The sequence below is a fragment of the Mustela lutreola genome, chromosome 7 (genome assembly GCF_030435805.1).
Source record: "Mustela lutreola isolate mMusLut2 chromosome 7, mMusLut2.pri, whole genome shotgun sequence".
In the NCBI taxonomy this organism is placed as follows: domain Eukaryota; kingdom Metazoa; phylum Chordata; class Mammalia; order Carnivora; family Mustelidae; genus Mustela; species Mustela lutreola.
The window spans coordinates 101,571,596-101,592,726 of NC_081296.1; the positions used below are offsets into that span (position 1 = coordinate 101,571,596).

The 21,131-nt window shown below is 36.5% G+C and overlaps 1 protein-coding gene across 1 annotated transcript; it reads right to left on the bottom strand.

Moving 5' to 3' along the window:
* Positions 1-19,908: 19,908 nt before the first annotated feature.
* Positions 19,909-20,700, bottom strand: RPL10L (ribosomal protein L10 like). Its single transcript, XM_059179690.1, has one exon. The coding sequence runs from the start codon at positions 20,617-20,619 to the stop codon at positions 19,975-19,977; it is 645 nt and encodes a 214-aa protein (XP_059035673.1). The 5' UTR covers positions 20,620-20,700; the 3' UTR covers positions 19,909-19,974.
* Between the last annotated feature and the right edge of the window lie 431 nt (positions 20,701-21,131).

A 21,131-nucleotide genomic window follows, 5' to 3' on the forward strand; every position in this document is an offset into this window, starting at 1 on the left:
TGACTGCATCTCTTTTCAGTGTGGGACTCCTCTGCATTTAGCTGTGGAGAGTCTGTTCTGCCAGTCATTTGGGTCATTTTCTGTGTCATTTGCACTGATGAGGGTGTTATCTAGGTTGTTATCAGTACGAAGAAGTGAGTTTAGGATCCTCCTACTCTGCTATTTTCCCCAGAAATCTATTCCATACAATTCTATCCCAAGATATTTTCTTTAAAAACATTCTTGCATTTGTATAACCAGGAAGTCTGTGCAATATACGTTATCTAAGGCACATGAAGTAGGGCAAAGATCTCTATTTATCCAAGTTTAAGGGCAGGAATAAATTCCATGATCATCAACCACATTTTGATCATTTATACCATTACCTGATCTGTTGCTCAACCACTATTGATACCAGTCTATTACTTTTTTTCTAGACCTGATGGTTTCCTCTTAGTCTTGATAATACTTTCAGGAGTTGAGATCCTGTGGTTGGCTCCAATTCTCAGGACTTGTGTCCTAATACCTGTTGATAAATGTTTCTTGCACTGAAATTACTATATCTCACTGGTCTTGAAATTTCCATAGCCTCTCTCCACCAGCCTATAAAGATGCTTGGAACTTTCTTAAAATTCTGTCAATTATAATGCCTGCTTCCTAAGTGTTGCCTGTCTCCATATTCTCTATAGTGTTCTACTTTTCAAATGGAATTGGAACCCCATTCCTGTGATTCTATTTCCAGATTTCATTCTGTCTCAGTCTGCCACTTCCCCCGAAAGGTATTCAAAATATGCATGTTTGCCTAATAAATTGAACATATTTGGTCTAACAGCACACCCGTCTTAAGACAGAATACAACTTACCTTCCATGTATCTACTTCATATTTGCATGAAGTTTTAACATGCATTAGTTTTTGGTTGGTAAAAATGAGCCTCGTTATATTATTCAGACTGTATTTTGTTACAGGACTCCTCAAGGGCATTATTGTAATCAGTTAGGAGTAAGCCTAACCAGGTCTTCTATAAATAAATTCTAATTCCTTTTTATTATAAGGTAACATTTTAGCAGTATAGTAATTCTTGTTCTCAAAGTTCAAAACATAATGCTTAATTTGTCAAATATTATAAATGCTTAAACAAATGGTTTATATGTAAAAGGTTTTGTTCCAGGAGAAGTGATTCTTTTTTTCTAACTCTCTTAGTTGATTGGAATATGATTAGATTGGATGAAATATAAAACTACTAAATTTGCAAAACTGGTGACTTGCTGAAAATCTCAAGTGTATGTGTGTGTGTGTTTGTGTATGCACAGAATGACAGAAAGGAAAAGACATTGACAAATAAGAATCTAGCATGAAGACTTATTGTAATTTTGTGTGTTAGTTGCATTGGTGGGGTTGAGTCCAAAATGAAAGATAGTGCTTAGGCTAGCACTCTTTATGATCTTATGAATGGACTCTATGTTTTTCTGTGGCTTTATTTATATAATCCATTCTTACATTTTAATATACCTCTTAAAATGCATGATCATGAATAAAAATGCTTTCCCTAACTTAATCATAACTTTCCATGATTCATTAAATCTAAAATAATATACATAATATGCTGCTATAACTTTTAAGTTGGAAATAGTAAATTATTTTTTTATCTCTTATACTGTAATAAAAATAATTACTTTTTAATATTCCTTTTCTAATACATACAAATAATCACTTATATCATTAAAATTACATCTAAATGTTTCAAACAATATATTAACAAGTAGTAAAGAGTTAAAATATGGCCAAATGACATAAATTGCTATAGTTACTTCACAGAAATTATATGTGTCTTCAGTAGAAAATCAGAATAAACATACCAGAGCATATTGAATGCGATGGCTATTAAACATTTTCACACTTGGATTCAAATACTTCATCATAGTTGGGCTTAGATAGAAAAAATAGGTACCAGGTATATTTTAAACATGAATTTTAAAGTTAATATCAAGAAATTTTGAGATTCTGCAATTAAATACAGGTCTAATCTAGATTCACTTTATTGCTAGAGTCATTAGTGAATATAGCTGGTAATACAGTGAACTCCTTTTGGGTTCTAATAAATTAATAATAAATGATGATAATAATAAGTAACATTCATTCAGGGTGTACTATGTCCCAGAAATTGTGCTAAGTGCATGTTCTCATAATTTTCATAGTACCATTTTGTAGTTGGGATTGTTTTGAAGTTTAGGCAGCTAAGCCTCCAAAAGTTTTAATAAATTGCTCAAGGTTAAAGGGAAGGTAGAGAGCAGAACCAGGATCCAAACACAAGTATATATTTCAAAACATTTGCTTTTCTTGACAACGACACCAAACTAATCTTCAATGTTTTCCTGATTTTAATCATTTCTATATTAGCTAGAGCTTGCTCAGGGAAGCAGAAGCACTAAGAGGAACAGAATAAGAAATGTATTATAGGTATTAGACTTTGCAGGATAATAAGAATGGGTGGGAAAATAGTTCTGAAGGAGACAGTGGGTGATCAGATAAAACTCAGCAAAGTCACCAATCAACGGCAACAAAGAAATTTACTGAAGGCTGTTGTCTCTTTCCTTGTGGTGGGCCTGAAGTCATAATAAGCCAGAAAGTTGAACATTTGGGGAAAAATCAAAATGCAGAGTGAAGAGAAGTATGAATAGTTACTAGAAAGAAATAAATAATAAATATTGGATGGGAAATATATGAAATAAAGACTAAAAACCCCATGGCAAAGATCAAAGAAACCAAGAGGTGGCTCTTCAAAAAGATAAACAAAATTGGTAAATCTTTAGCCAGATTCATCAAGAAAAGAGAGAACGGACTAAATCAATAAAATCAGAAATGAAAGGGGAGAGGTAATAGCCAACACCATAGAAAAATAAAGGATTATAAAAGACTCTTATGAAAAAGTATACATATTGGACAACTTAGAAGCAAGAGAGAAGTATGGATAACCTCGATCCCACAGGACAATAGAAGCAATGTGGACAAACTGAATCCTACAAGGACAATCTGGAATCCAGGTCTATCAGTGCATCAGACTCTAACAATGTGACTGAACAAAAGCCTGTGCCCTTCAGCACAGCTATTTACGTGCCCGGGCTGGGTGTCAGAGAAAGTAAAAAACAAGATCTAGCAGAAACAAAAGGGGCTGATATTAGGTTGTGCCATCCTTCAATGAGGTGAGTCCGCAGATCAATCTCAACATTAATGACCTGCAGTGATGCCTGGGGCACTGCACCAACTTTGTGATTATAATTGTTGTTGCTTCACTTCTGTCTTTCAGATTCCATGCAAATTTCCCTTATGATCAAGCACCCTATGAAGGAAGGAATTCTGGGAAACATTTTCAGCTTATGTGAGAAAATGCAGTAAAAAGCCATCAGGTTGCACACAGTATTTTAGATCAATATTTTGGAAGCAGGCAATGCAATGAGAGAGACTGATATTTATAAAGTCTGTACATATTAATATGATTAGAAGGTAAAGTTACTGTGGTATATTTCAAGGCACATAGACCAGATCAAAAAATGTCACAAGACTTCCACTTAAGTAAGGAAGACTATGTCCTTTAAGTGACCCTCCCACTAAAATATAACTAGATTTTGCCTATATTCTTTTTTTTTTTTAGTTATTATTATTTTTTTATTTTATTTTTTTATTAATTTTTTATTTTTTATAAACATATATTTTTATCCCCAGGGGTACAGGTCTGTGAATCACCAGGTTTACACACTTCACAGCACTCACCCAAGCACATACCCTCCCCAATGTCCATAATCCCACCCCCTTCTCCCAAACCCCCTCCCCCCAGCAACCCTCAGTTTGTTTTGTGAGATTAAGAGTCACTTATGGTTTGTCTCCCTCCCAATCCCATCTTGTTTCATTGATTCTTCTCCTACCCACTTAAGCCCCCATGTTGCATCAGCACTTCCTCATATCAGGGAGATAATATGATAGTTGTCTTTCTCCGCTTGACTTATTTCGCTAAGCATGATACGCTCTAGTTCCATCCATGTTGTTGCAAATGGCAAGATTTCATTTCTTTTGATGGCTGCATAGTATTCCATTGTGTATATATACCACATCTTCTTGATCCATTCATCTGTTGATGGACATCTAGGTTCTTTCCATAGTTTGGCTATTGTGGACATTGCTGCTATAACATTCGGGTGCACGTGCCCCTTTGGATCACTACGTTTGTATCTTTAGGGTAAATACCCAATAGTGCAATTGCTGGGTCATAGAGCAGTTCTATTTTCAACATTTTGAGGAACCTCCATGTTGTTTTCCAGAGTGGCTGCACCAGCTTGCATTCCCACCAACAGTGTAGGAGGGTTCCCCTTTCTCCGCATCCTCGCCAGCATCTGTCATTTCCTGACTTGTTGATTTTAGCCATTCTGACTGGTGTGAGGTGATACCGCATTGTGGTTTTGATTTGTATTTCCCTGATGCCGAGTGATATGGAGCACTTTTTCAATGTGTCTGTTGGCCATCTGGATGTCTTCTTTGCAGAAATGTCTGCTCATGTCCTCTGCCCATTTCTTGATTGGATTATTTGTTCTCTGGGTGTTGAGTTTGCTAAGTTCTTTATAGATTCTGGACACTAGTCCTTTATCTGATATGTCGTTGCAAATATCTTCTCCCATTCTGTCAGTTGTCTTTTGATTTTGTTAACTGTTTCCTTTGCTGTGCAAAAGCTTTTGATCTTGATGAAGTCCCAATAGTTCATTTTTTCCCTTGCTTCCCTTGCCTTTTGCGTTGTTCCAAGGAAGATGTTGCTGCAGCAGAGGTCGAAGAGGTTGCTGCCTGTGTTCTCCTCAAGGATTTTGATGGATTCCTTTCGCACATTGAGGTCCTTCATCCATTTTGAGTCTATTTTTGTGTGTGGTGTAAGGAAATGGTCCAATTTCATTTTTCTGCATGTGGCTGTCCAATTTTCCCAGCACCATTTATTGAAGAGGCTGTCTTTTTTCCATTGGACATTCTTTCCTGCTTTGTCGAAGATTAGTTGACTGTAGAGTTGATTTAACAATTTTAAATATCTATGCCCCCAACGTGGGAGCAGCCAACTATATAAACCAATTAATAACAAAATCAAAGAAACACATCAACAATAATACAATAATAGTAGGGGACTTTAACACTCCCCTCACTGAAATGGATAGATCATCCAAGCAAAAGATCAGCAAGGAAATAAAGGCCTTAAACGACACACTGGACCAGATGGACATCACAGATATATTCAGAATATTTCATCCCCAAGCAACAGAATACACATTCTTCTCTAGTGCACATGGAACATTCTCCAGAATAGATCACATCCTCGGTCCTAAATCAGGACTCAACCGGTATCAAAAGATTGGGATCATTCCCTGCATATTTTTAGACCACAATGCTCTAAACCTAGAACTCAACCACAAAAGGAAGTTTGGAAAGAACCCAAATACATGGAGACTAAACAGTATCCTTCTAAAGAATGAATGGGTCAACCGGGAAATTAAAGAAGAATTGAAAAAAATCATGGAAACAAATGATAATGAAAATACAACGGTTCAAAATCTCTGGGACACAACAAAGGCAGTCCTGAGAGAAAAATATATAGAGGTACAAGCCTTTCTCAAGAAACAAGAAAGGTCTCAGGTACACAACCTAACCCTACACCTAAAGGAGCTGGAGAAAGAACAAGAAAGAAACCCTAAGCCCAGCAGGAGAAGAGAAATCATAAAGATCAGAGCAGAAATCAATGAAATAGAAAACAAAAAACAATAGTACAAATCAACGAAACTAGGTGCTGGTTCTTTGAAAGAATTAATAAAATTGATAAACCCCTGGCCAGACTTATCAAAAAGAAAAGAGAAAGGACCCAAATAAATAAAATCATGAATGAAAGAGGAGAGATCACAACTAACACCAAAGAAATACAAACTATTATAAGAACATACTATGAGCAACTCTACGCCAACAAATTTGACAATCTGGAAGAAATGGATGCATTCCTAGAAACATATAAACTACCACAACTGAACCAGGAAGAAATAGAAAGCCTGAACAGGCTCATAACCAGTAAGGAGATTGAAACAGTCATTAAAAATCTCCAAACAAACAAAAGCCCAGGGCCAGACGGCTTCCCGGGGGAATTCTACCAAACATTTAAAGAAGAACTAATTCCTATTCTCCTGAAACTGTTCCAAAAAATAGAAATGGAAGGAAAATTTCCAAACTCATTTTATGAGGCCAGCATCACCTTGATCCCAAAACCAGACAAGGATCCCACCAAAAAAGAGAGCTATAGACCAATATCCTTGATGAACACAGATGCGAAAATACTCAACAAAATACTAGCCAATAGGATTCAACAGTACATTAAAAGGTTTATTCACCACGACCAAGTGGGATTTATTCCAGGGCTACAAGGTTGGTTCAACATCCGCAAATCAGTCAATGTGATACAACACATCAATAAAAGAAAGAACAAGAACCATATGATACTCTCAATAGATGCTGAAAAAGCATTTGACAAAGTACACCATCCCTTCCTGATCAAAACTCTTCAAAGTGTAGGGATAGAGGGCACATACCTCAATATCATCAAAGCCATCTATGAAAAACCCACCGCAAATATCATTCTCAATGGAGAAAAACTGAAAGCTTTTCCGCTAAGGTCAGGAACACGGCAGGGATGTCCATTATCACCACTGCTATTCAACATCGTACTAGAGGTCCTAGCCTCAGCAATCAGACAACAAAAGGAAGTTAAAGGCATCCAAATCGGCAAAGAAGAAGTCAAATTATCACTCTTCGCAGATGATATGATACTGTATGTGGAAAACCCAAAAGACTCCACTCCAAAACTGCTAGAACTTATACAGGAATTCAGTAAAGTGTCAGGATATAAAATCAATGCACAGAAATCAGTTGCATTTCTCTACACCAACAGCAAGACAGAAGAAAGAGAAGTTAAGGAGTCAATCCCATTTACAATTGCACCCCAAACCATAAGATACCTAGGAATAAACCTAACCAAAGAGACACAGAATCTATACTCAGAAAACTATAAAGTACTCATGAAAGAAATTGAGGAAGACACAAAGAAATGGAAAAATGTTCCATGCTCCTGGATTGGAAGAATAAACATTGTGAAAATGTCTATCCTACCTAAAGCAATCTACACATTTAACGCAATTCCTATCAAAGTACCATCCATCTTTTTCAAAGAAATGGAACAAATAATGCTAAAATTTATATGGAACCAGAAAAGACCTCGAATAGCCAAAGGGATATTGAAAAAGAAAGCCAACGTTGTTGGCATCACAATTCCGGACTTCAAGCTCTATTACAAAGCTGTCATCATCAAGACAGCATGGTACTGGCACAAAAACAGACACATAGATCAATGGAACAGAATAGAGAGCCCAGAAATAGATTCTGCCTATATTCTTACCTTTAATTACATTCCTAAGTTCAGTAGAAAATAAAGAAGTCTCCATGGACCAAAAACAGAAGGAAACAAATAACAGCAAGTTGAAATTGGAGCAGAGAACTGTGAATGGTTAGCACATGCAAAGGGAGTATATTTTCCAGGAATACACAACAGCGTATAAGCCTTACAAAATTAAGGGCACAGCAAACACAGAAATCTCAGCCATCAAACTCCATGTTCTTGATTCCTCATGACAAGAGAAATTGCTTTCAGGATAGTAACATCTCAAGGAACAGGCAAATCCCATTATAAATTCTCTCCGGTAGAAAAAATACCCAACATATGCTTTTGTATCCCACATAATAATTCAAGCAAAATATAGCTCAACAATAAAAATAAATGTTAAAAAATGAAAAAGGAAATAAGCCACAATGAAATAGGAAAGCAAAACCACAAATAATAAATAATAAATTTAGATCTACCCATGATCTCAGATTCTGTGAAATTATTATTATAAAATATGAAGTAATAATATATAAAAATCATGAGGAAATTATGAAATAAAGAAAAAGACCAATGAAGGGCATGTGGGTGGCTCAGCTGGTTAAGCATCCAATTCTTGGTTTTGGCTCAAGTCATGATCTCAGGGTTGAGGGATCAAGCCCCACATCTGCCTCTGCATTTGGCGTGGAGCTTGTTTGAGATTCTCTCTCTCCCTTTGCCCCTCCCCTGCCTTTCTCTCTCTCTCTCTCTCAGAAATAAAGAAAGAAAGGTCAAAATCAATAAGAAAATCAATTCTTTTTTTTTTTTAAAGATTTTATTTATTTATTTGACAGACAGAGATCACAAGTAGGCAGAGAAGCAGGCAGAGAGAGAGGAAGGGAAACAGGCCCCCTGCGGAGCAGAGAGCCCGATGTGGGACTCGATCCCAGGACCCTGAGATCATGACCTGAGCCGAAGGCAGCGGCTTAACCCACTGAGCCACCCAGGTGCCCGAAAATCAATTCTTTAAAGAAGAAACTAAGTATAGCTTCTGAAAATAAAAATGCAATTGCAGAAATTAAAATCTCCATGGGTGGGTTAAATAACAACCCAAATCAGCTAAAGAAACAATAATGAACAGGAAAATAGATATGCAGAAACTATTCAAATGTCATGCAAAGAAACAGATATGGAAACATGAAAAGAAGGTTAAGAGACATGGGGGATACAATGAGTTCGACCATATATTTAATCTGAGTTCCAGAAAAAGAGAACAGAAATTAGAAATTAGAATAGAAATAGAATATAGAAAAATATAGAATATAGAAAAGTAGAGATTAGAACAATAATATCAGCAGAAATTATAGATGAAAAATTTCCAGATTTGACAAAAGAGCAGAATCTCACAATCACCAATATAGAAAGGTAATCTCAGCAACCAGGATTATATAACAAAGAAATAAACACAGCCCTGAGACAGTGGTAACAGAAGACAAGGGATGCACTGACATCTGTACCTGATGCTCATTTAGGTCTGAAAACTCCCAAGTGGCTGTAAGCTGGTGGTGGGAAGCAAGCCCCAGTGCTGGGCTGAAGGATGCTGCCCCCTCTTTGATGACTCTTTCTGCCTACTGCAGTCCATGACGATTTAGGAGAGGATGGCCCACGAGTGGTTTTCATGGCGGATTTGGGACATCCATATGTTGCAGCGGCCAAACAGCAGGCCCTGGATTTCATCTCTGCTCCAGGATGACAGGAAACATTTCCCATTCTACAGTCATTAAGAGTGGCACAGAATCAGCCTGGGCAGACTGGGAAGCTCCAGCCCCACCTGTGTTATGATTCTATGCTCGGAAACTTGACTCAATGGAGAGGTCTATTTGGGATTTTTATATCAGTGTTTTTATTTGAGTGTGGCTTTCCTTTGGTTATTAGTTTCTGTAAATGGAAGATTTTCAACTTCTATTTCCTTAGCTATTTTTTTCTTCCAATCCTTTGTTTCTGCATTTCTTCCTGACTAATAGTGCATTACTTTGCTCTATTGTGACAAGAGCGTTGGTACCTCTGTAATCTATGTCACGCTGCTTACTTGGTATTTTCAGTTCTCTGAAGAGTAGCCAAATGGTTAAAAATAAAAATTAAAATTAAGAATACCACAAAATATACAAGAAGTCAGAATATTTCCATAATCACTAAATAAATTAAATCAACAGTTAAAATCTTCTCCCAACACACAGAAAACAACAATCATCAGGGCCAAATCATTACAAAGGATTTCTAATAAACATTCGAGGAAAATGATTTCAGTATCCTAAGTTTCTTCTAAAATAGAAAAGAGAGAATCATATTAACCTATATATGAGACAAGACTATCCTTGAAAGTAATATGATAATAATAGTAAAATGACAAACATTTCAACCAAGCATAAAAAAATTACACAACCAAATTAGATTTATTCCAAGAATGCAAAGGAGCTTATCATGACCAAAAAAACAAACAAACAAAAAAAAAAACGCATATCACTTTTTTTTTTTTTTAAAGAGAGAGCACACAAGTGGGGAGGTGGGGGAGGCAGGGGGAAAGGAAGAAGCAAATATCCTGCTGAGCAGGGAGCTTGATGCTGGACTCAAAATCACAGGACCTTCAGGTTATGACCTGAGCTAAAGGCAGACACTTAACCAACTGAGCCACCCAGGTGCCTGTAATATGTATCATTCAGATATTACTATAGAAAAACTTAATGTCATAAGATACACAAAGACTTTCCATATATTCAACTTCTAGATTTGAAAGAAAAAAAGAAGAAAACAAATTTTTAAAATAAACTATTTTGCCAAAAAGAATGTTGGTGAAGCTTCCGTTAGTCTGTAAAGAGTAACAGTTAAATAAACCGGGAATATCATCTTTACACATTGAGAAATTAGAGGCAGTTCTTTGAAATTCAGTATTAATGTAAGAATTTTGTTTGATCCAAGAAGACATCCAGATGTCCAACAGACACATGAAAAAGTGCTCCACATCACTAGGCATAGGGAAATACAAATCAAAACCACAATGAGATACTACCTCACACTAGTCAGAATGGCTAAAATTAACAAGTGAGGAAATGATGGATGCTGGCGAAGATGTGGAGAAAGGGGAACCCTCCTACACTGTTGGTGGGAATGCAAGCTGGTGCAACCACTCTGGAAAACAATATGGACGTTCCTCATAAAGTTGAAAATAGAGCTACCCTACGACTCAGCAATCGCACTACTAGGTATTTACCATAAACATACAAATGTAGTGATCCGAAGGGGCACATGTTCCCGAATGTTTATAGCAACAATGTCCACAATAGGCAAACTATGGAAAAAACCTAGATGTCCATCAACAGATAAATGGATAAAGAAGAGGTGGTACGTATATATACAATGGAATACTATGCAGCCATCAAAAGAAATGAAATCTTGCCATTTGCAACAACGTGGATGGAACTAGAGGTTATTCTGAACGAAATAAGTCAGAGAAAGACAATTATCATATGACGTCCCTGACATGAGGAATTTGAGAGGCAAAGCGGGGGTTTTGGGTAGTAGGGAAGGGAAAAAATAAAACAAGATGGGATGGGGACAGAAACATACTATAAGAGACTTTTAATCTCACAAAACAAACTGAGGGTTGCCAGAAGGAAAGGGGTAGGGAGAGGGTGGTTGGGTTATGGACATTGGGGAGAGTATGTGTTATGGTGAGTGCTGGAAGTGTGTAAGTCTGACAATACACAGACCTGGACCCCTGGGACTAATAATACATTATATGCTAATTTTTAAAAAGTTTAAAAAAAAAGAATATTGTCTGCTCCTACTATTTATGTTCACTTCATATTTAAGATATTAGCACAGTAATAATAAGAAATATATTAAAATATAAATATTGGAAAGCAAGAGATAAAGTGATGAATATTAGCAGATGATGGGTCTATGTGAAATACGCAAGCAAATCAGGAAAAAGAGTTAATGAAAGAGTACACTTAAAGTGTAATAAATAAGATGATTTCAATGGCAGCAAAAAAAATATCTCAACAAAACTTCTCAACAAAATAAAAACGTCTCAACAAAATAAAGCATCTCAAAGCAAATCTAATGAAAGACATACAAAACAATAATGGATAAAATTATAAAGGAATTATTGCAAAACATTAAAGGAGACCTAATAAATTTAGAGATTTACTTCATAAACAGGAAGACTCATTGTCATAAAGATGTTATTTCTCATCAGATTACTCTGTAGAGTTCATATAATTTCAATAAAAATCGTATCAGGAATTTTGAAAGTGCAATTGAATGTGGTGATTTCACAAGCTGTTTATCAAATTTATATGGAAGGAGAAAGTTCCAAGATTAGCCCTGACAAACTAAAGATAAAGAGCTGCAGGGACTTGCTTTATAACATAGTTCTCAGAGTGACATGCCATCCTTTTGCTATATTTTATGAGTTAGAAGCAAGTCACAAGCCCCACATACTAAAGGAGAGTTTACATGGACATGACACACCTGGGAGTAAGAATCAGGGCTACCATAAGGTCTGTCTACCACAGATTTTTCCATTCTGAATTGTGATAATAAAATTAAATATCCTTGAACTCTCCAAAATATAAATCAGAACAACCCCAATACTATTGAGTCTAATCCAATCTGTGTACCCCCTACATACACACCCTTAGTCCTTCCCTGCCATGCTATGTCCCACCAATGAACCACTAGCCTTTATTTTTGTGCTTTAGCGTTCCCTTAGAAAACTAAATTTATCACATATTTCTTTGTAGTCACACAATATTTCCTCTAGTTTTGCTTGTTTTGAGACTTCAAAGAAGGCATTACACTGTTTAGAGACTTCCTTTTTTCACACAGCATTTTATTTCTGAGACTTCTTTGTGTTGTTGGTTGTACCTATAGGTTATTTATTTTCATATAGTGTCTCCCATTGTAAATATATCTCAGTTGATATAATTATTGTCCTTTTTATGGAAATTAGTTTTGTTTTTTCTTCTGCTTCTTTTTTTTATTATTATGAACAATGACATGAGGGCTCTTGCATATGTCTCTTGTTCTGTACAATCAGAGTTTTCTAGCATAGATACCTGAAAGTGGTACTACTGGATCTTAGAGCAAAAGCCTCTTCAAATTTATTGTGTAATTTCAAATGATTTTCTGAACTTGGAGTGTCTACACACCTCAAACTCACTAAATCAGTAAGTAAGTATTGGTCCTATTTGCCACATATATTTGTTTTCAGCTGTAGTTAAGAATCACATTTCCAAAATTTAAGGTTCGCTCTTAGATAAAGTAGGTTTGGACTTTACAGACTGTTATATGTCTTTCAATTATTTTCTACTATCTTAAAGAACATGTGAAAATTACATTTTTATCAATAATCCAGTTTTGTCTCAAAACTAGTATGCAATCACATAGTAGTATTGGTATACATTGAAGCAGTTCATTGTACGTGTTAGTCAAACTCCTATCAACTGGATGTAAAATTTGACTAGGGATGGGAATTTAATTTATGATTATATTTAAAGTGCTTATACAGGGTAGAAAAGTAGAGGGACCATAGCTAAGTGGTAAAGAAGCTTTTTGGAAGTGGCATAGAAGTCTCTTTATGTTGAATGGGGTTTTACTTTGGTGAAATTTCAGTATCTTCTAAGTTTGGGTAATTCAGACATTTATTTACTAGAATGGTTTGTGGAATTGTTTTTCGGCAAAATGGTTATATAACTGGTTTGATAGGAGCAAACACTGAAGTGAATGTGAGCTTTTGTTTTCCAAGAAAAACTACCACCTGTGCTCCATTGAGGCCCTGTTTCTTTTTTTTTTTTTCTTTTTTTTTTTATTTTTTATAAACATATAATATATTTTTATCCCCAGGAGTACAGGTCTGTGAATCACCAGGTTTACACACTTCACAGCACTCACCATAGCACATACTCTCCCCAATGTCCATAACCCCAACCCCCTTCCCCCAAACCCCCTCCCCCCAGCAACCCTCAGTTTGTTTTGTGAGATTAAGAATCACTTATGGTTTGTCTCCCTACCAATCCCATCTTGTTTCATTTATTCTTCTCCTACTCCCTTAACCCCCCATGTTGCTTCTCCACTTCCTCGTATCAGGGAGATCATATGATAGTTGTCTTTCTCCGATTGACTTATTTCACTAAGCATGATAGGCTCTAGTTCCATCCATGTCATCGCAAATGGCAAGATTTCATTTCTTTTGATGGCTGCAGAGTATTCCATTGTGTATATACACCACATCTTCTTTATCCATTCATCTATTGATGGACATCTAGGTTCTTTCCATAGTTTGGCTATTGTAGACATTGCTGCTATAAACGCAGTGATCCGAAGGGGCACGTGCACCCTGTTGCTTTTTAAATAGCATGTTTCCTTAATGACACATAAGTCTCATCTATAACTTCTCACTTTTAATTATTAAAATTGTCACCTATCCTATTCAAATCTCCTGTCTGTTCCTTCAGTGTAGCCTAGATTAGTAGTTTCAGCTTCTTAGAATAAGAAGAAATCACCTCCTCTTATTCCTCTTTTTTCCTCCCTTATCCCTTGATACATATACTATTGAAAATGGTATGTGAGCATAGACAATATTTTCTATGTTAAATGACTCTGAGTGACAGAAAACAGGTTTCCTTTCAGCTGTTGCTGCCTCTCTTTTAATAGTGCTGACTACCTTCTGGTTCTCTATGTATCTGGGGTCCAAATGCTGATTCTCAGGGGGTCTTTTTAAAGTTATTTAGAGGGTACTGGAGTTCCTCTCCCTATTCAATCCCCCTGAGGCAAATCTGGCTAAGGCATGGCTTTTTTTTCCTGGTGAAGTTCCTCCAGACAGCTTCCTGCTGCTATGGCTCCTTCCCGACAAGCAATGCTCTTAGGAAAGGGGGCATAGTCTCATCAATGTTGCTCAGACTTAAAGCACTAGGATGGCTCTACACCAAGGGAAATTTAAGTCATATCTTTACTATGCCAGAGACTGGGGATGAGGGCTGACCCCTGACACTCTTTATCTCAGTTCTGCCATCTTCTTCCTGTTCCCACTACGAGAGCATAATCTTGGTGGTGGTGATGGTGTTCAATGACTCATAATATTTAGGCAAAAGAAAATCACCATTTGCTAACAAATCGATGTACTGTCCCCTGTCCCCATCTACCCACCTAGAAAGGAAAAAAATAGTTGGTCCTTTAAAGATCCTGCATTTCCCAAAAGATACCATGGTCCTTCACAATCTTTTATATTTCTCTTTATCAGTAACCAGACAACTTGGAATAACAGAGAGTTTCATGAATAAAACCCTTGAAGAGTCTAATAGTATAATTCTCAAACTATGATAGTTTCTACTATAAACATGATCTTATTCTTTGGAGCACAAAATTATCTTTTGATCAATTACTCTCAGAAGCCTATTTAACTTCTATAATATGAAGAATTAATTAGTTAATTATTTATAATAAAAATTATCAAGATTCTGGATGGACACAAATACAACATTAATGTTTTTAGATTTTATATTAAAAATTCTTCATTTTGATAGAGTAATTTTAGCTATAGTTATTAGAGATCCACACCAATAAAAGATAACTAGGAATTGTTATAAACATGTAGAAGCGTATTTTTTACATGAATTTTTTTAAAGTTAAAATTTCAGAAGTATTTTTATTATAACATTAAGAGTATTTCTGGGTGAATAAACTGAAGTAAAACAAGACAGGATCAAAGAATCTCCTTGCTAACACCTAATGAAATGAAAAAATATGGTAAAAGAAATACAGCCAAAAGCCACCAAGGAAAAGGTTATGTCCTAGGCATATCATAAATTTAGGAAGAAAAAAGGACATAAAATGAAGACGTATTCTCATATAATAACCAGAGCCTTTTTTTTAAATTAAAGATTTCTGGGGGCACCTGGATGGCTCAGTGGATTAAGGCCTCTGTCTTCGGCTCAGGTCATGATCCCGGGGTCCTGGGATCAAGCCCTGCGTCCGGCTCTCTGCTCAGCGGGAGCCTTCTAACCCCTCTCTCTCTGCCTGCCTCTCTGCCTACTTGTGATCTCTCTCTCTCTTTGTCAAGTAAATAAAATCTTAATTTTAGTATAATTCCTTATTTTGAGGGATGGAGAGAGATAGTAGATTATTTAATAACCATTTATGTAATGTGCCTCTTCAAAACTTTCCAGACTCCTAGAAACATTCCTAAAGAAACATAAGATTTTAAAAATGTCTCACTATTGCCCTAATATGGGAGGAAGTGTACTAAGTATAAATTATCCTTGTGTAACTATTCAAATTGTATAAATTTTTTTTTCAAATTGTATAAATATTGACAGGTAGAACCCCTATTGATATTTCACCAAAGATGCTGACACTTGGGCTCACCGTTTTCCAGTGAAAATGGAAAGCACTACACAGCAGAAGGAGTAAGGATAAGAAACACACCACAGCTGGAAGAGTAGACTGCATGCCTGACCTTGAGGAGTGAGCCTAGCTGCAGGATAATTAATGGGATCCCAGAAGTTGAGTCAAAATCCAACATCCATCCAAGGATATATTTGACCCCTCATGTTCCCTCCTTTCCCTAGCTTCTCATCATGAAACAACAGAAGAGTTGGTAACCAAATCCAGTCCTCAAACTATAGTACCCAGAACGAGGACTAAGTGAAAGAAAATAACAAAAACTTTGTGAAAGCGTTACTGGAGAAAGTTCCCTACAATCTTTCAGGTTAAATTGAGCTGGTAGAACAGTCTACTATCACACATCAACATTATGAAAATAATGGTATGATAACCATATAATTTTTCTTTTGAAAAATGAGAAAAAGGAGAAAAATAAATAAATAAATATTTAATTAAAAAGGTAAGGTAGATAAAAAATCCAATCTGTGGGGAAGAAAAAGGAAATAAAGCAAATCTCTGTGAGTAATATGTAAAAGATAATGGGTAGAGCACAGTTAAATTTTTGAAAAGGAGCTCCAAGAATAGACGACCAACTAGAATACTATGAATGTAAACATTACAAAACTAAAGATAAAAAATAACAAAAACTCAAATCAGAATATTGAATCCAATTAAATTAAATTAAAATTAATCCAATTAAACATAGAACTCAAATTAGACAACTGAAGGGAATAATAGTTGCAAAACACAATATTAAATATATAAATCATGAAAGAATAGTAATACTACAAGCAGCAAAAATCAGAAGCTGAGAAGCAATGAGGCAGAAGCAAATGGAGTAGTGATAATATTGATATCATAAATTAACACTAATTTTATGCACTTAATATGTGCAAGGCACAATCCTACTCATTTTCTCATCCTAAACACAAATTTGTGATCTATCGTGTCTTAAGCTTATTTTATAGTTAAGAAAATTAAACAATGGTGATACTAAGTAATGTGCCCAAGTATGTGGAGAAACAAAGATTCAAATCCAGTCATCCTAATGGCAGAATTTCCCTTATTATCTACTGTTAAGCATGGCAATGACTTCACTTTGAATTATTATTGATGGTATAATTTAATTCACTTTGACTTTACTCATTATTTTCTGTATTACTTACATTAAAGAAAGGTATTTTTGTGAAAAGACTGCTCTAAGAAAAACCCCAAATGTATGTCATTAAAATAAAGACAGAATATGATTGGGCTAAATGATCTCCCAGCTTAATCCTTAGGTCCCTGATGACATTCTAAGAATCGGAAAGCCCTACCTGAATTTTTTTGAGGTAGGCAGTACCAAGCTGCTAAAGTAGAAATAAAATAGCTGCCAATGCTAGTGACAAGTCAATTCATGCCAGAGCTAGTGCATACTTTTATAAAAATTAAGGGCTTCAGGCTAAATATGCTTGGTGTAATTGCATATTTTGAACGGGGGGAGAAATGGTGGATTATATAATGATAATTTGTGGAATGTGCTTTTCAAAACTAAATTGATAATGATGCATGGTCCAATTGAAGTTTTCATCATCTTCTGATTCAGTCAGTATTTTCCATGAAACGTGGAGACTCCATCAACCAAATCAGAGTTTTATAGGGCAATATTTACTTGAATTTAGTAACTGTACTTCTATTTTTTAAAGAGGAGATAGTTCTGTTTCATTGCAGTAGTGCATGAATATATGAATACATAATATATTCCCAAATTAAATTTTCCATTTTGAATAGAAATTCAGAAATAATGACAAGCTCTGCAAAAAATATAATCAAATTATCCTTCAGCACAACTGTCTTCTTATCAATTTATTAACTAAAATGACCAGAAAACAGAAAAATGCTGAAAAAACAAAATCATAGCTTAGAGAATATAATAGGATTTTTGTTTTAAAATAAGTGAAAGTGTCCTTCTATCAACAGTAAAGGAAATAAAATTTATGTGATAGATTATAATAGAAAACTGTAGAAAAAATAATCTTAATGACACCTACCAGTTTTTAATGTAATAATTTTGAATCTTTCATTTTCATCGACATGTCTATATGCATAAACAATCATATTTACCAGTCTCTACCAGACAAGGACATTCATGGGCTTATCACCTACCTATATTTAGGGAGTGAATACAGAGTTCCAAGTTTGAAGGTCAAGATACATGAGAATTTTGAGAGCAAAAAGAAGGGTAAATAATAAAGATGGAAAATATTTTCAAAACTGCATTATATTAACACGGCAACTAAGGGACTGTTCGTTTTGTTGTGTTGTGCTTCGAATTTTCATTTGAGCTTGAGTTCTTGTTTTTGAAAGTCTTTGTAGCAAAAAGTAAACTAGACGGACAGGAGTCAGAAGATCTAGGTCATGGCTACCCTAATTTTTGAATATACAGGATTTAATTTCCTAGAAAAGTTCAAGAGTTTTAAAAGCATCTGATAAAAGACATAAAGGAAAGTACTTAGAATTCTTTCTACATATTTGTATTATTTAGTATTTATCTTTCTCATTTATACATAATATGAAAAATATTGCAGCTTAATACAACAACCTTCTTGAAAAAGTAGGACATCTCTTCCAGTAGTAACCTGAATATTGTCAGATGCAAACTTTTAGATTTGACGGGAATTTTTTTAAGTAAATGGAATAATTGAATAAGCATATGTCTCCACACTATTTAGTACTCCTTTTGTTGCTTTCATTCAAAGCAACAAAAATGGTTAGTTTTAAAGAGGTGAGGACACTGTTGACAAGATTGAGATTTGGAAGACTAAATAATTTAAAGAACCAGAATTTTAAAATGTAATACACACCCAGAAATTTTAGCCTATGTGGTTTCCAAAACAAAAACACCTGTATGATCAATGTAACTCCAATGTAGGGCAAGCACCTACAGATGGTAAACTCTCTTTCGGGTCCTTGTAGAGCACAGATTGTTGATTTGGTGTCATTTTCTCTTTTCTGTTGGGTCTACTGGGACTCAGATACAAGTAATGTGAACTCTGTTATCAACCTATGACCTTTAGGTGATAAAGAAAAGACTGGACTGTTGTCTCCTGACTGTGAGATAATAAAAGGCTTATCTGAGGAAACCTTTTGCAGTTATAGCCAGTTGTCCAAAGGCTGATAATTGGAGGTCATATGAAATTCTAAAATCAATGTGCAGAAATGTATAAGGAAAACATAAGCAATAAGTTTAAGAATGGATTTTTTAGTTCCAGAGATTGTAGTTGAAATGTCACTCATGCCTATCATTATTTTCATCCCTATTGCTTGTTTTCCATAAACAAGAACGATATTTTTTCCTCTACAAATCTTGGATTTTTTTCTAGCTATTTTTTATTCAAGGTAAGAATATAGCTACATAATTTATTATGTAGCTTCACTACAAACAAAACTTTTTAAATTTTTTTTCCATTTTTTAAAAATTTCTTTTTCAGCTTAACAGTATTCATTATTTTTGCACCACACCCAGTGCTCCATGCAATCCATGCCCTCTCCAATACCCACCACCTGGATCCCCCAACCTCCCCCCCCCCCCCGCCCCTTCAAAACCCTCAGATTGTTTTTCAGGGTCCATAGTCTCTCATGGTTCACCTCCCCTTTAAAAGATTTTATTTATTCCTTTGACAGACAGAGAGCACAAGTAGGCAGAGAGGCAGGCAGAGAGAGAGAGGAGGAAGCAGTCTCCCTGCCCAGCAGAGAGCCTGATGCGGGGCTCGACCCCAGGATCCTGAGATCATGACCTGAGTTAAAGACAGAGGCTTTAACCCACTGAGCTACCCAGGTGCCCCCAAACAAAACTTTTGACATAGTTCTCTACTGTCCCAAGTTAAAAGTTTTTGGATTAGAACTGCAATAACTGTCTCTATAAATCACATACGGATTGTTTCATTCCCACTCGAAGGAAAGTATCATTTGCCATTAAAATTCTGTTTTAATATAAACACTCTTTCTCTCATACTCTATATTCTAAAAATCAGATAAACACTTACAAATATTTAAAATATTAAAAAAAAAACGTTTATTTTTTGTCAGTGAATAATATTTATTGGTAAGCATATCAGACCAGAAAAGTCAATGCTGTCCAAGATCTCAGGAGTGCAGAGCTCGCCACTTGTCCAGAGGGCCGCGACTGGGAACGTATTGGACTCCACAGCCATCAGGGATGAGGCGCTTCTTAGCCACTTTGTCTTCAAATTCATTAGCGTTAAACTTGGTAAAGCCCCACTTCTTGGAGATATGGATCTTCTGGCGTCCAGGGAACTTGAACTTGGCCCTGCGTAAGGCTTCAATCACATGTTCCTTATTCTGAAGCTTGGTCCGGATGGACATGATGACTTGGCCAATGTGGACTCTGGCCACTGTGCCCTGGGGCTTTCCAAAGGCACCGCGCATACCCGTCTGGAGCCTGTCAGCCCCAGCACAGGACAGCATCTTGTTGATGCGGATGACATGGAAGGGATGAAGCCGCACTCGAATGTGAAAGCCATCCTTGCCGCAGCTTTTCACCATGTACTTGTTGGCACAGATTCGAGCGGCCTCCAGGGCTTCAGAGGAGAGCTGCTCGTATTCATCAGACACCATGTGGCCACAGAGTGGGAACTCGTCCACTTTCGCCTTCTTCCGACCCAGATCAAAGATACGGATCTTGGCATCAGGGACACCGCGGCAAAAACGAGACTTTGGATATGGCTTGTTCTTACAATACCGGTAACAGCGAGCTGGTCTGCGGCCCATGGCAACACCAGGAACCTCGGGCGCCGGCGACGAAGAGAAAGAGGCGCGCTCTCACACGCCTGCGCATGCGCCTTATATGCATTTGCCCATCTTCCCCTTTGGGAATCATAGAGTCCTGATGACGTCAAGAAGACGCTCTTTCTGGACATCCCACCATAGATACAGCGACACTCTATGCCTCTGTGGGTCCAACTTGGCACATGCGCAGAGCAGACAGTGGCTAGATATATTTTCGTGTTGCCAGGTAACGAATTGGGCTTTGTCGCAATAGCCAGAGAAACACTTCCTGCTGTACCTCTTGGGCATAGACTTACATTCCGGGCGCCTGGGTGGCTCAGCAGGTTAAAGCCTCTGCCTTCAGCCCAGGTCATGATCCCAGGGTCCTAGGATCGAGCCCCGCATCAGGCTCTCTGCTCAGTGCAGAGCCTGCTTCTCTCTCTCTCTCTCTGTCTGCCTCTCTGCCTACTTGTGTTCTCTGTCAAATAAATAAATAAAATCTTAAAAAAAAAAAA